Source organism: Nelumbo nucifera, chromosome 5 (assembly GCF_055504915.1).
Source record: "Nelumbo nucifera cultivar China Antique chromosome 5, China Antique-T2T, whole genome shotgun sequence".
Lineage (NCBI taxonomy): Eukaryota > Viridiplantae > Streptophyta > Magnoliopsida > Proteales > Nelumbonaceae > Nelumbo > Nelumbo nucifera.
In genome coordinates, this window is record NC_142653.1 from 51,613,924 (window position 1) to 51,627,500 (window position 13,577).

Consider the following 13,577-nt stretch of genomic DNA (forward strand, 5'->3'; position numbering starts at 1 on the left):
GGGTACACTTAGTCAATTTGCTAAACCATAAGGGTAGTTTAAAAAATTTACCCAATATAAAACCAACCGAGGGCTGGCTCGTTGATGTGTTAGTTAGTTTGTTCCAACATTGATGTAGAATCAAATCCTACAACTAGCACTTTGGGAAAAAAGGGGTCAGGGGAAGTTATTAATGGTGCATAGCACCAAACAAAAAAACATATGTTAATAGTATTTGGGTATTGTGATAGATTCCTCGTATGTAATAAAGTTATAAAATTTTATGAGGTTAGGAATCAATAAAAACCCTTGGGGCTCATTTTGGAAGGAGTACAAATACAAATTTGTAGAGTACAAAACCTTACATTTTGTATATGTATTTGCAATGTACATATTTGTATTTGTACTCCTTCCAAACTAAGCCTAAGCTCCATTTGGAAAAAGTACAAATAGAATACAAGTACAAATATGTAGAGTGTATTATGGTCCAAGCAAATGTAAAGTTGGTTTAGTTTTGCATTGATAAAATTACTTTTTCAAAATTATTTTTAGTTGTAATAGGTACAAACAGAAATTCCGAGATTGAAATATACATTTTGATCAACTTTGAGTGCAAAATTTACATCCAACACTCTTATTTTGGGTGCAAATATATTTTAAAATTTGTGAAAATCATCACTTTCAGTACATAAACGCATTCTAACCAAACACGAGCAAAACTAAACCATATGCACTGAACTAGCATTTACATTTTTCCAAAAGGAACCTAAGAAAAAATTGAAGAAAAAAAATCATTCGGATATAGTTTTCTAAACGGGCCTATTACGGTCACTCAGTATACGTAGCCAATTCAAAGCAGCTCTCAGTTCATGGAAATTGAAAATCAACCTTATGAATCGTTCTCCTGTCAATATAGGAAAATCAGGCAATAATGAAAAAAAAAAGGGAAAAAGTAATGGGTTGTTACGACCCGAACGGCCCGCTCCGAAATCATTTTCCATAGTCAAATTCAGTTCTACCAGCGTATAAATTGGCTAGTCTTTTCTCTGGGTCAAGATGTCACAATTATTTGACCCGATGAACTTCCACCCAAAATTGACATTTTCTCCTTGTTGATTACCGTACTTCAAGTCGCCAACTGCCATGTTAGGTAAAGACTTTCAACTAACCCAACTAACGTTATTTCCTTGTTTGCACTTTGTATTCAGAAGTCGTTACAGAAATGGGCCAGTTATGGTCTTCACTTTCGTAAAAATTACATCCTCTAACTTTTGGCATATGGACAAATGGATCGGGTTGTACCCAATTTCAAATCCAGCTTGGATTGTTTGGCCAAAAGCTTAAAGAGGTCCGAATGTGGTCGATCCTGATAACCAGGAAACTGATGACCCAGTCAGTACTCGGGACTTTAGGTTATTAGGGAAAAGAAAAGTAGGTGGGCTCCGACCCATAGCTGTCACCCGTAAGCTATCGGGTATTCAAAGTCAAACAGAAAAATCAGCCTTTGAATTTGATGGGTCAGGCCAAGAATGGCTACTGTGACCAATAAGATCTCAAAAATCGGATTTTTTTTTTATCAAAATGTGACCAAGAAAGAGTATTTTATAATACCCCTTTGGCTCAAATTGAATTAAAGGAAAAAATATATATTATTAGCCTACCAGAATACCTTATCTTGTTTACCACATTTTTTTTCTTTTTTATGGATTAAGGGGACGATACAAAAGGATCATGCCCAAGATGTCTAGGCTCATCTGGGTTCCATAACCCTGTGTTTGGTTTGACAGAAAAAAAAAATGTTTCGGTTTCTCTTGTATTTTCTACTAAACCAAACAAAGCCTTGAGGTGATAGTGCCCAAACTAATTTCAAGTTTGCTTGATCAATCCAGTCCTTGGATCACCCAAGTCCAAACTGGTCTAGACCTTTACAGGTTGTGATGCAATTGGGTTAATACTTGATCCATCTAGTTGGTTCTTGACCCTTTTGTGTGCCACATGTCTCAACTCCTAATATCATTTTCATTTGTGAAAAGTTCTCATCCATCACTCTGGAATTTATTCATCCGACCATAAATACACAGGACCCTCCCTCCCTCTCTTTTTCTTCTTTTTATTTATTTAATTTATCCTCTTTTTCTATATCACCACATTCAAACCTTTGAGAAAATGAAAGGGTAGCTTCATTGGGTCTCCCTGAACTTCTCCATATTAACAGAAGGAGCTGGAAGCAGCAAAACTTCTGAGATTCTTTGGTGAATGCATATGCTTTATACTAAAAGGATCGATTCAAGCGTCTTGTCATTGTGGAAAAGGACTGCTAGACAACCAAAAATAGGGTTTTTCTGTGATTAATATCATATTTATATATCCAGGGTGCAGTTCTCACAGCTTTTAAGGGATGAATAGGAGTGTAAACGGATCAAGTTCGAATTGGATCAATTAATATCTTAGTCCAAATTCAATTAGAAAATCTGATATCCAACGGATATTAAAATTAATATCTTTATCCGATTAAATATTCGAATATTCGATTTGACCTGAATTTGATTAATTAATTATTTTAGATAATTAATAAATATTTTATTGATATAGAATATATAAATTATTTATATAACTTAATTATTATATATAAATTATATAAATTTTTTTATATATTATATATAAGAATTAAATAATCGATCAAATACGGATATTTATTGAATTGAATTAGGTCATATCTAAATTCGAACCCAATTAACTATTCGGTAAGAATAAGATATCTAAATTCAATCGATTAAATATTCGAATTGTCCAAATTCAATTTAATTATGTTAAATATCAAATTCAAAATCAAATTTTCGAATACTATTAATACCCATAAATGAATGTATTATTTTCAGAAAAGATGATGAGACTTGTGTTTGGTAATTGCATTCGGCTTGTCGTTGTGACGAGAAAGGATTGACGAAAGGCTTCAATAAAGTGATAAGGCTTGAAGCCACAAGGAGACTCTGTCACGCATACACAGGAGCAAGAACATGTGCAAATAAAAAAAAAAAAAAGGAAAGAAGAAAATAATGCATAAAGCATCTTGTACAGTTGTCACATAATCCATATTGAAAAACTAAAAACATAAAGTAAAAGATTAAAAAGGAGTGGATCTATGGTTGATTTAAAGTTCTAAGCCATTATAAATGAATTTTGATGGAAAGTGTGGGTATTAACTGCAGTCTGGAGGGCTGCAAAGTGCTGCAAACGAATTGGATTAAATTCGAATAAGGGTATATTTGAATCTATTGGATATTATCGGAATTCAATCCAATATCTCATGGACTGTAAAACACACAGATTTGAATTCGGTATTTGGATATCATTAAATATCAATAAATGTCATGTGTAATGAATAAGATGTATTTTTTTAATGGTGAAAATAAAATATAAAATTTAAAATTGACTAAAAAATGGAACCATTTTCTTATTTAAGTTATAGTTTTAGGTCAAATTGGCCAATCTACATTATCATAATTAAATAATAAAATTTTAAAAAATATGGAGATAAAATTATTAAAATACAAAAGAATTGTAGAAAACATTTGAGCACATCTCTAACATTATGTATTACATCGTATTAAATAAAAATAAATGTGTTAAATAAGAATTATTTGTTATTAATGATGAAAATAGAATAAAAATTTAAACTAACTCAAAAAGAAAACTATTTTTCCATCAAATTGGTGGCAAGTGACCCATAGAGTGCAAATTGGGCAGGCAGTTTGGGCCTAACCCAACCTATCTTGCAATTTAGATGAACTGACTTGGATTTTCAATCCTCATGTTGGCTAGGCCTGAGCCTATGCCCAAAGGTTTGGATTTTTATTTTTTCTTTTAATTTTTCGAGCTATGCCTAGGCCTAGCCTTAGGTAGTTTAATCCTAGCCCGATTCCATCCATCCATCTATATCTATATATATATATATACATATTTTTCTACATGTATACATATACATTTATGCTAAATTTTAGCATGGGGATGATTGATCGAAATCCAAGCCTAACCTGAATGCATCAAATTTCAATATGGGTTGGGCTTAGGTTGAACAAGTCAAGCTTGACCTTGGGCTTAAGCCTTAGGACCAGGTTAGGCACATTTACTAATAATATTAATAATTGGAAACAATATGTGCAAATTGTTTAACTTATGTCTTTGAGAAAATTGCCTTTGGCAAATTCCCGAATGGCCTTTGCTAACGAGATGAAGCTGAGTAATGCTCTAGTTTTTTAGATTCCATTTTTTATCCATGAAAAACTTTATTGTTAGGGGTGGAACCAAGGGGGGAGCCATGGCCCCCTTATAACCTAAAAATCCCCCATTGTTTTATTGTTTTATGTAAAATTTCCTCTCCCCCACTCCCCACCCCAATGGGTTGATCCCTCCTATGGCCATCCATATTTATTCTCCCCCTCCCCCTAATCCACTTTAAGTTCTGGCCCCTTATGAAAATTCCCTAGTTCCACCCCGGTTTATTGTGATGAAGATTTATTGGATTATTCCCAAAAGGTGATACAGTTTATTTAATTGGGTTTTATTGTATACTTCATTGAATGAACAACAATATCTAAGTTAGAATTGAATATGGCGTAGTCATACTTTCTATATATTCGCTACATGATGATAAGGTTAAATGCATGTCTGCTTACTTATTTGAAAGGTGGAGGGAGGTTTTTTTGTAAAAGTCAAAATACAAGGGGAGTTTTAAGTTTCTATCACAAAACATATGGGCGGTTTAAGTCATTTTTTCATGAGAGAGATAGAAAGTATAGTATTGAATATGAGATAAGAACTATACTTAAGCAGACATGAATCCATAGCCATCCATTTATCACTAATAAATATTAGAAAGAATAATATTTTATTTACCCATTATGAGACATCCTAAGGTTAAAACTGGAATTTTAACAAAGTACATTGGAAACTCACAGACTTAGGATTCAACGATGCCACTGTACAAAAACCTTTAATTTTTTTTTTCAAAATTGTCACAGAACGTATCTAGGGCAGTTCAGGCAGCGTTTGGCATCCAAAGTTTGAATCTGTTTTTAACGAGCATGGAAATCATCAAATCGATCATCCAGCAGCATGCCAAGCACCGACTGAGATCTTGTTAAGGACCAAGCTTATATGATGTCACCCGCACCATCGTAGTCCCACCCATGACCCGACCCAACCGCAAAGAGAAAGAGATTCTAAAAGGAATGGACCAAAAAGGAATTTTAACATTTAAACCTGGTAGATTCCTTTCTCTACTTTCCAAATTCGACAACCAAATAAACCAACCCTTCCCGATTGAACGGAGGATGATTTGTTTGAACTCTTCCTCACTTTTCGGCGACGCATTAGTCATATTCCTACGTCCCAAACACCCAACGAAAAGGGAAAGTACACGCCCACGATACACGTTAGGTGGGTACTAGCTCTAGCTGTCACACAGAGATTCCGGGCTCCATCGGTTGCCTGTAAACCGCGTTATGTGAGTACGTCGATACGTATAAATGTATTGAAACCGCGTAGATTAATACAAATGGATATCGTATATACGCATTTTTTGGTAACGACGGTTTAAATTTGAGCGGGCCCCACTTGCCTCTCTTTCTTCCTTCTTCCTCCTTCTGTATTGAATTTCAACGTTCTGTCTTCCCTTCCTCTCGTCTGTCTGTCTCTTAACACTTCAGCTTATAGCTGCTTCTTTGCTTTGCTTCGATTCTCTACCGGAAGTTAAATTTTGAAGGAAAGATTGTACCGACGACGATGCTTGGGATTTTTATGCAGAAGCCCTTTGATGCGTTTCTTGTTTTGGCTGCTTGAACGGTAAGTTGTGCTGTTATTACTGATTTGGTTCTAGTTTGGGATGAAAATGGTAACATTCTATGAAATCGTGTTGTTGGTGTGGCGGGGGTTGTGACAAAGGTTATTGATATGGAAATTGGGATTTATGGAAGGTTTTAGCAGATTTGAAAGATAAATTACCGTAATAAGTCTGCGGATTTTCTAGTATATGGTGGGTGGATTTACTGTGAGTTTTGTTTCTGGGAACTTGAATTTTTGTTTTCGTGGGTGTCTTTTTGGTTGGGAGATTCCGGGTTTTGATTTTCTTGGTGAAGGAGATTCAATATTTGGGTAAGTTTCATCGGTTGGTCAATGATCTGCGTAGTGATTTCTCATTTTTGTTTGTTTTTCCTAGGATTTGGACATGGAAAACCCGTGTTTTGATTAGAAGTTAGTTTTTTTCTTTCCTTGTTTTGATTTTGAACTTCAATTGGATTTTAAAAACTTGGGCAATGTGTTCTCCCTAATTCATATTAAACTTGGACTATCTTCTTTCGTCTTGTTAGTTTTCTTTCTTTTATGGTTTTCATCGTGTTGTGTAGGTGTGTGGTTCTTTTAGTTTCATCATCTCTGTAATTTCCCCTTGTATTTTCTCGGGAAATTACAGTCTCAGTTTTGTTATTTCTATTTTCACTGGTTGTTACACTATTACACTATATCGTTTGCCGGTGTTGGTGAATATTTTCTTTCTTTGTTTTGTTTGGGGGGCTTAATTTATTTGGAATATGGAGTTTAATTATGTTTTGGTTCGTATGTTTATCAATTTATTTATTTTTTTTCAAGTTATACGATTCAGAAATAAAGTGAATGGTTCTGCTTTGAATTTTGTATGATTCTCGGATGATTATACAATGAGAAGAGAGGGTAATAAGAGTTCATCAATTTCTGATTGGTAGCAATTATTAGGGATCCATCCTGGAACTCAGTCAGGGTACTGATCTTGCAGGTATTCTTTGGGATCACATGTATAAAATGTGCCATGTCTGTGATAAGGAGCTGACAGATTCGGATAATGGGGAGGGATCTAAGAAGAAACTAAATTCATTTAAATTGGACGGTAGAGACAACCAGCAGTCCTGTAAAAGCAAAAAGAATGAACAAGATTCTTCTGTGCATGGTGATCTAAGTTCATATGCAACACCATTGATCAGTCCAACAATTTCACTGACAAGCACTGATAGCCTTGCCTCAAGCTGCAGTATGTTCTACTTTCTATTCTTATTTTCCTTTTGATGGATTTAGTTAAAAACTAGTTCATGCTTCCAGAGACCATTGCAGTGCTAACTCTTTCTTCTTTTGTACCATATTCTACCCTTTCAGGTGAGTTTTCAATTGAAACAAATGTGAATGGCAGGTATATCATTTTTTTTTTAATTAGACAGCGCCTGTTTTATTTGTGGTGATAGTGTTATCTCCTGGTAGACTGACTACTTCATTTTTGTTTTCATTTATTTTATTCTGTTATTGACAGGGAGGAAGGAGATGAAATTTCTTTAAGAAACTGTCAAGACTATCTCAGTTTTAGGATAAATGGGCAAGTGGACAACTTGAGCTTGTCAATTCCAGCAAAAGGAATTGGTGCATCTTTTCCTGAAAATGGTAAAGACCCAATTAAAGTAGTTGGTGTTGATGAAGGAGCAAAGGATGGAAGTGGGAGTACTGACCAATCTAAGGAAAGATCACAGCTCTTCTTGTCTTTGGATTTTGAAACAAATATTGATTTGTGGGTGCCCCCTGAACCACAAGATCTGGAGGATGATGTTGAAGGTAGTGTGGTTGACAATGGTGATGGTGATGACGATGAATGTGGTGATGGCACAAAGTGGGGAAAACCAAGTTCCTTAAGTAGTTTTGATGAAGAAGGCAGTGGCAGCTATAGGCTTGAAGAGGAAAGAAAGAAAGCAATGCTAGAGGTGATGAATGGGAAATTCAGGGCCCTTGTCAGTCAACTTCTCAGGTTAGAGGGAATCTCTATTTCAGGGGAGGCTGGTGAGAACTGGGTGGATATAGTAACTTCTTTATCTTGGAGTGCTGCATTACTTGTGAAGCCTGATGCTTTTGAGGGAAAAGCAATGGATCCAGGAGGTTATGTCAAGGTGAAATGTATTGCAACTGGTTCTTGCAGCCAAAGGTATATAAAGTTATTGTACCTACTACCTATGATTCATAAGATGTAAAATACCCATTATCTGATGAGAGAGTGAATCAATGTTCATAGTTTTAGAATATAAAGGCATGAGCCCTGGTATTTGCAGATGGGTTTCATGTCATTTTGTTGGGTTCTTCAATTTTTATTGAAAATTCCATATTTGGCACTTCTCTCTAGTCCTGTTATTATCCTATCTGGATTAACAAAGGCCTTTTAATTATGTTGATGAGTTAAAGTGAGGAAAATTATGATTATTCAGAAAATTACCAACTTAGTATGTATGTTATTAATTTTTTATAATTAACAGAGATATTTGTATTAACTGTCATATAAACAATGGCCCTTCTAGCGTGCCCAGGCTAGACAGCAAGGACTATACAATGAACCACACTGAACTTACACTAAAAAAAACTTCTATTTTACAGATCAACCCAGGTACTTTATATGTGAAATTATATAGGATACTTAAATGAATAATTCAGTTACTAGAATGTTCAGATGAAAAGAAGGCCTCATTTTTTTTTAACTATTATTTTTCTGAAAAGGAGTAAGGTATATAATTAATTGGTGATATTTAATCACCAATTTACATCAGAGGGTAATAGTATTAACAGATTTAACTACCAAAAAACATTGCAAAGGAGCTACAGGGAAGTTGCATTCCATTAACTAAAATGTCTTCAATCCTATTGGAGACACTCTTAAATGCAAAAAACAGAAAAAAGAATAAAAAAATATCTTATATATTTTGGGCATAATGAATAGGTTTAAATTACAAATTTACAAAAATAAATAGATACAAGTTGTCCATTTTACTTAACCTTGTAATGACAACTGACAAAGACTATTTTGGCCTATGTATGGGGTGCACAATGTTTAGGCACCCAAAGGGGTGAGGCATATGCTCTAAGCTTTGGACATGAGCATCAATGGATGAGCCTCACCTTGAGGCAAGCATCAAGGAGTGAAGCATAAGCCTAACAGCCTTTTGATATACTATGTTTTATATGTCATTAAATATCTCTTACCTAAGGAGACAATGATGCATCTTCCTTCTTCTAACCCTGGAGTGAATACTTTGATTTCACAGCGAAGTAATCAAAGGCTTAGTTTTTAAGAAAAATGCTGCACACAAGCACATGCCTACCAAGCACAGGAACCCTAGATTGCTGCTGCTCCAGGGAACACTTGGCCAGTGCTCAAGTGGATTGTCGTCATTTGATTCAATGGATCAGGTAATGTGGGTTAATGTTCTCTGGGTCATTGTCTTGAGGGAAGTTTAAAATTTTTGGACCTGATTATATGGTTGTAAACAGGAAAAGGATAATCTGAAAACAATCATTGAGATGATAGAGATGTGCCACCCTAATGTGGTTTTTGTGGAGAAAACTGTTTCCAGGGATGTGCAAGAGTCTCTTCTTGCAAAAGGAATAACATTAGTCTTTGATATGAAGCTCCATCGGTTGGAGAGAATTGCTCGTTGTGCTGGTTCACAGATTATGTCTTGTGTTGACAATTTCATGAATCAAGAGATGAAACAATGTGATTCATTCCATTTTGAAAGGTTTGTTGAGGAACATGGCAGTTTTGGTGAAGGTGGAAAGAGACCCAGCAAGACTTTGATGTTCCTTGAGGGCTGTCCTAGACCTCTAGGCTGTACGGTTAGTCCTGTTTTATATCACCAATGCTTCATATGTTCCCAGATGCGTTTGATTTGAAATGGACAGGATTTTTTGATGTTGGGATGCTTGAATGATTAATTTAAGTGTTTGAAGAGTTATTAGACTATGACAGTTGCTGATAAAGTACTAACACCATCATTTGTTTGGCACATTTATATATTTGACTTGTGTTTTCTTATAAGCAGTGTAAAGTTTATACTTTTTTTTTTGTAAAGAGTTTGTGTTGCATAGAAATAAGCATATATCAGATACTCTCTTATAAGACCTATGTACCAGTGCATGAGGGTCCCACCAATGCAGGGTCTGGGGAGGGACAGATGTATGCAGCCTTACGCACATATAGAGAGGCTGTTTCCAAGATTTGAACCCTGGTCACCCAGGTTGCAATGGAGCAATTCTTGGTTTTTGTGTAATTTATAAAAGTTAAATTTGATTACATGGTTTCAACTCATATCTTTACCATTTACTTGCATACACACATAGTAAGTGCCCTTACACTAGTGGTATATTTTTTAAAATATGTAAGCAATTCCAATGCTCATTGATGAATAGACATGTATCTCTCTTTGACAAATGATTGATATTGACATTTGAAACTATAACAACATACACGGTTTTGCTGCAGATTTTTTATCCTGCACCAATTCTCTGTGTTAAACTGTGCATCAGTGACAAAAGAAACTCAAATCATTGTAAAAAGCTCAAAAATTACCAGAAAGTAAGAGTGTACATACACTTTTTATTTGTTAACTCTTGCCATTGATTCACCAATCAAAAAATAAAAAAATCTTACATTTCATTCATGTATGTATCATAGTTTTCTAGGCGTCAAGGCGAGGCTAAGCGACAGGGGGCACCTAGTCGCCTAGGCGGGCAGCGATGGATTTTTTTTAAGTAAAAACATGTATCCTAGGGTAGCTCCCTAGGTTCCATAATCAGATTTCCTTAATAAATATCCATAATTTTCATAAGAAACGTATAAACTTCATGTTAAAGTATTGAAAATCAACACATTCCAACATATTCATGAGAAGAAAAAGAAGAAAGAAAAGAAAATTCAAAAAATATAGGGGCTGAACCCCTATTTTTGTTATAGGAAAAGAAGAAATTAGTATATAAAAACACAAATTAGTAAAGAAAAAGAATAAAATGTGTTGATTGGACAACATTTTATGTTCTTTCTTAGTTATTGGTTCAGGTTTTGAAGTCTTTGAGGGTTCAATACAGCATTTAGCAATGTTTGTGTTGATTAAACCCTAACAAATAAGAAAATAACAAAAAGAAATTAGTATATAAACACACAAAATGAATATTTTAGTCTTAAAATGTCTATTTTATAATTATAACCTCAAAAATTAAGAAAAAAAATCTCAAATTGAAACTCATGATTCAGTTTAGAGGTCTTGTATATATTTCTCTTTCTCCTGATCTCTGAAAATAAAAAAAGAGTTAGGGTCAAAAGAGGAGATAAAGTATTACCCACTCAGTTGTGTCCAATAAAATAAAATAGGAAAGGAGAAATCGAAAGAAAATGGAAACAGCCAAATCAGATCTCCTGATCCCAATACTTGGGACAAAGCATGAAATGAATTACAAGCATGAAATTAGCTCATATTATTTACTGTATGATATGGACTAACATGTTTTATTACAATATGATTTGTTAATTAAAATAGTAATGTTGAATAGCTACTTCCTGTCTTTTGTGATTTTTGAGCATGGCAATTACCTGATGTATATATGCCAGTATTTGTTTTCTCAAAGTAACTTCATTGAAATGTTGGAAAGGATAAGAACCACTGAAATCTTCTAATCCAGGGGTAATGCAACCAGAATTTTCTCACAGAATACGAGTTAAGCATCTGAAGAAAGTTTTATTTCCACCTGAGTATTCATGGTGTAGCATTCCATGCATCCTAACTAGGTTTTATAGAATTATTATAATTTTGTCCTCTGCAGTCTGCAGCTTATGTGTCTTAGTTCTGTACTTTCTCTATGAATTCCTGTGCATCCATCACTGAATGATTTCACGAATTCACGTAAGAAGTTTGTTCACAGTTAACATGTTTAATGCGAAAAAAGAACTTTTATTTCAGGTTGTGGAAGTGGTTATTCCATTATCATCTTCTTCCAGTTTTTGGTGATTTGTGGCATAATTATTCTGGGTGATTTTTATGCTGCAGATTTTACTGAAGGGAGCTCATAGTGATGAATTGAAGAAAATTAAAAGTGTGGTGCAATGTGCAGTTCTTGTGGCATACCATTCAATTTTAGAAACTTCTTTCCTTGTAGATCGAAGGGCAATGTTCTCTGCTATTCATAGTAGTAGAGTGACAAATGGATTTCTGACAGATCAACAATTACCACTTGATGGTTCTTCTGGTGCTTTTCTTAACTCAAATGATTCTTTTGTTGGGTCTGCAACTCTTTCCTGTACTACTGATATTCCTATTTCTGATGAGTTCCAAGAACAATCTGTTGGTGACAGAATGTGTCCAATCTCAGATGTTGATCATACATCTTCTGGAACTGATCCTAATGTCCATTATTTTGAGAATGGTATTGCTGAAAGTTCATTGAATACTCATAATATGCCTGAAAGTATGAATGAGTGTTTATCAGAATCACCTTATGAGCCATTTGCTCCACGCATTCTTTCTGGGCAGTTACTGTCATCATGGTCAGCCTCTTTTAAAAAGGTTCTTTCAGAGAGCATCCCTATTGTCTCATCTACTTCCTACAATTCCCTCTCCACATACTTTGGATTCAAAGAAAAGGAACTAGATGGTAAGAATGCGGGTGTCTTTCCTGTCACTACATGTCCTGAATCACTTGACCTTAGTGAGATGGAAATAAAGGGTAGTCCAGAGGAAGTGAAGTCACTTCATGATGAGCAAGATGAGTCTTTTCCAGCTTGCTCTGATGTGTCTTTGAACCCTGTCAAGGCTAATATTAATAATGAAGACAAAATGCAACATAATGATGGTATCAGCAGTTTCTTAGATGCCCAAAGTATTGTATTTCTAATGTGCAGTCAGAATGTCTTGAGAGGAACTATTTGTGAGCAAAACCATCTTTCCCGTATCAACTACTACAGGAATTCTGACATTTCTCTTGGACGGTTTTTGCATGACAACTTACTCAATCAGGTTCTCCAAAGCTCATCCAAGTTTCATTTTATAAATTTATATTGTGTGACTCTCGATCTTTGCTTCTTTGAGATTCAGATATATGACTATGCTTGAAGAGGGACTGAGAAAATTCTGTATTTATGGCAGAGGAACCAGTGCTCAAAATGTGAGCAGCCACCAGAAGCTCATGTTTACTATTATGCACACCATAATGGGAGGCTTACAGTACGAGTTAGACAACTTCCTATGAAGTTGCAATTGCCTGGTGAAGCTGAAGGAAAACTTTGGATGTGGACTAGATGTTTAAAATGTAAGCCTGAGAATGGAATCCTCAAATCTACAAGAAGAGTGGTGCTATCCACAGTATCCCGTGGGCTTTCATTTGGAAAGTTCCTGGAGCTTGGCTTTTCAGATCGCTCCAATTCCTGTTACACACATTCATTGTACAGGGACAACCTTTTCTTCTATGGGTATGGGTATATACTCCTATTAATATTATTTGTCTGTTTCTTTTTCTCTTTGGGACTAATTAACCCATGATATGTGTTGAAATTTTGTAGGTTGGGGCCAACAGTTGCAATGTTTAGATACTCTCCATTAGATATTTATGCTGCATCCATGCCACCACAGGTTTTGGAGTTCAACAATCCAGTTGGAGAAGAGTGGCTCGAAAGAGAAGCCAAAGATGTATGCTATTGGCCACCAAGAGATTCTTTATTGATTCATAATGTATTTATTACTTCTATGAATTCATTTGATTAATGGATTCTTCTA

The 13,577-nt window shown here is 35.0% G+C and overlaps 1 protein-coding gene across 1 annotated transcript in view; it reads left to right on the forward strand.

Annotated features, from left to right (window-relative positions):
- The first annotated feature begins 5,628 nt into the window (after positions 1–5,628).
- FAB1D (FORMS APLOID AND BINUCLEATE CELLS 1A) overlaps positions 5,629–13,577 on the forward strand; it is a 12,216-nt gene continuing 4,267 nt past the window's right edge. The window contains exons 1-9 of the mRNA XM_010257945.3: positions 5,629–5,823; positions 6,788–7,039; positions 7,162–7,195; positions 7,313–7,972; positions 9,081–9,225; positions 9,307–9,651; positions 11,856–12,821; positions 12,951–13,273; positions 13,364–13,490. Of these exons, the coding sequence (XP_010256247.1) occupies positions 6,805–7,039; positions 7,162–7,195; positions 7,313–7,972; positions 9,081–9,225; positions 9,307–9,651; positions 11,856–12,821; positions 12,951–13,273; positions 13,364–13,490 (2,835 nt within the window). The 5' untranslated portion in view covers positions 5,629–5,823; positions 6,788–6,804. The remainder of the gene's footprint in view (positions 5,824–6,787; positions 7,040–7,161; positions 7,196–7,312; positions 7,973–9,080; positions 9,226–9,306; positions 9,652–11,855; positions 12,822–12,950; positions 13,274–13,363; positions 13,491–13,577) is intronic.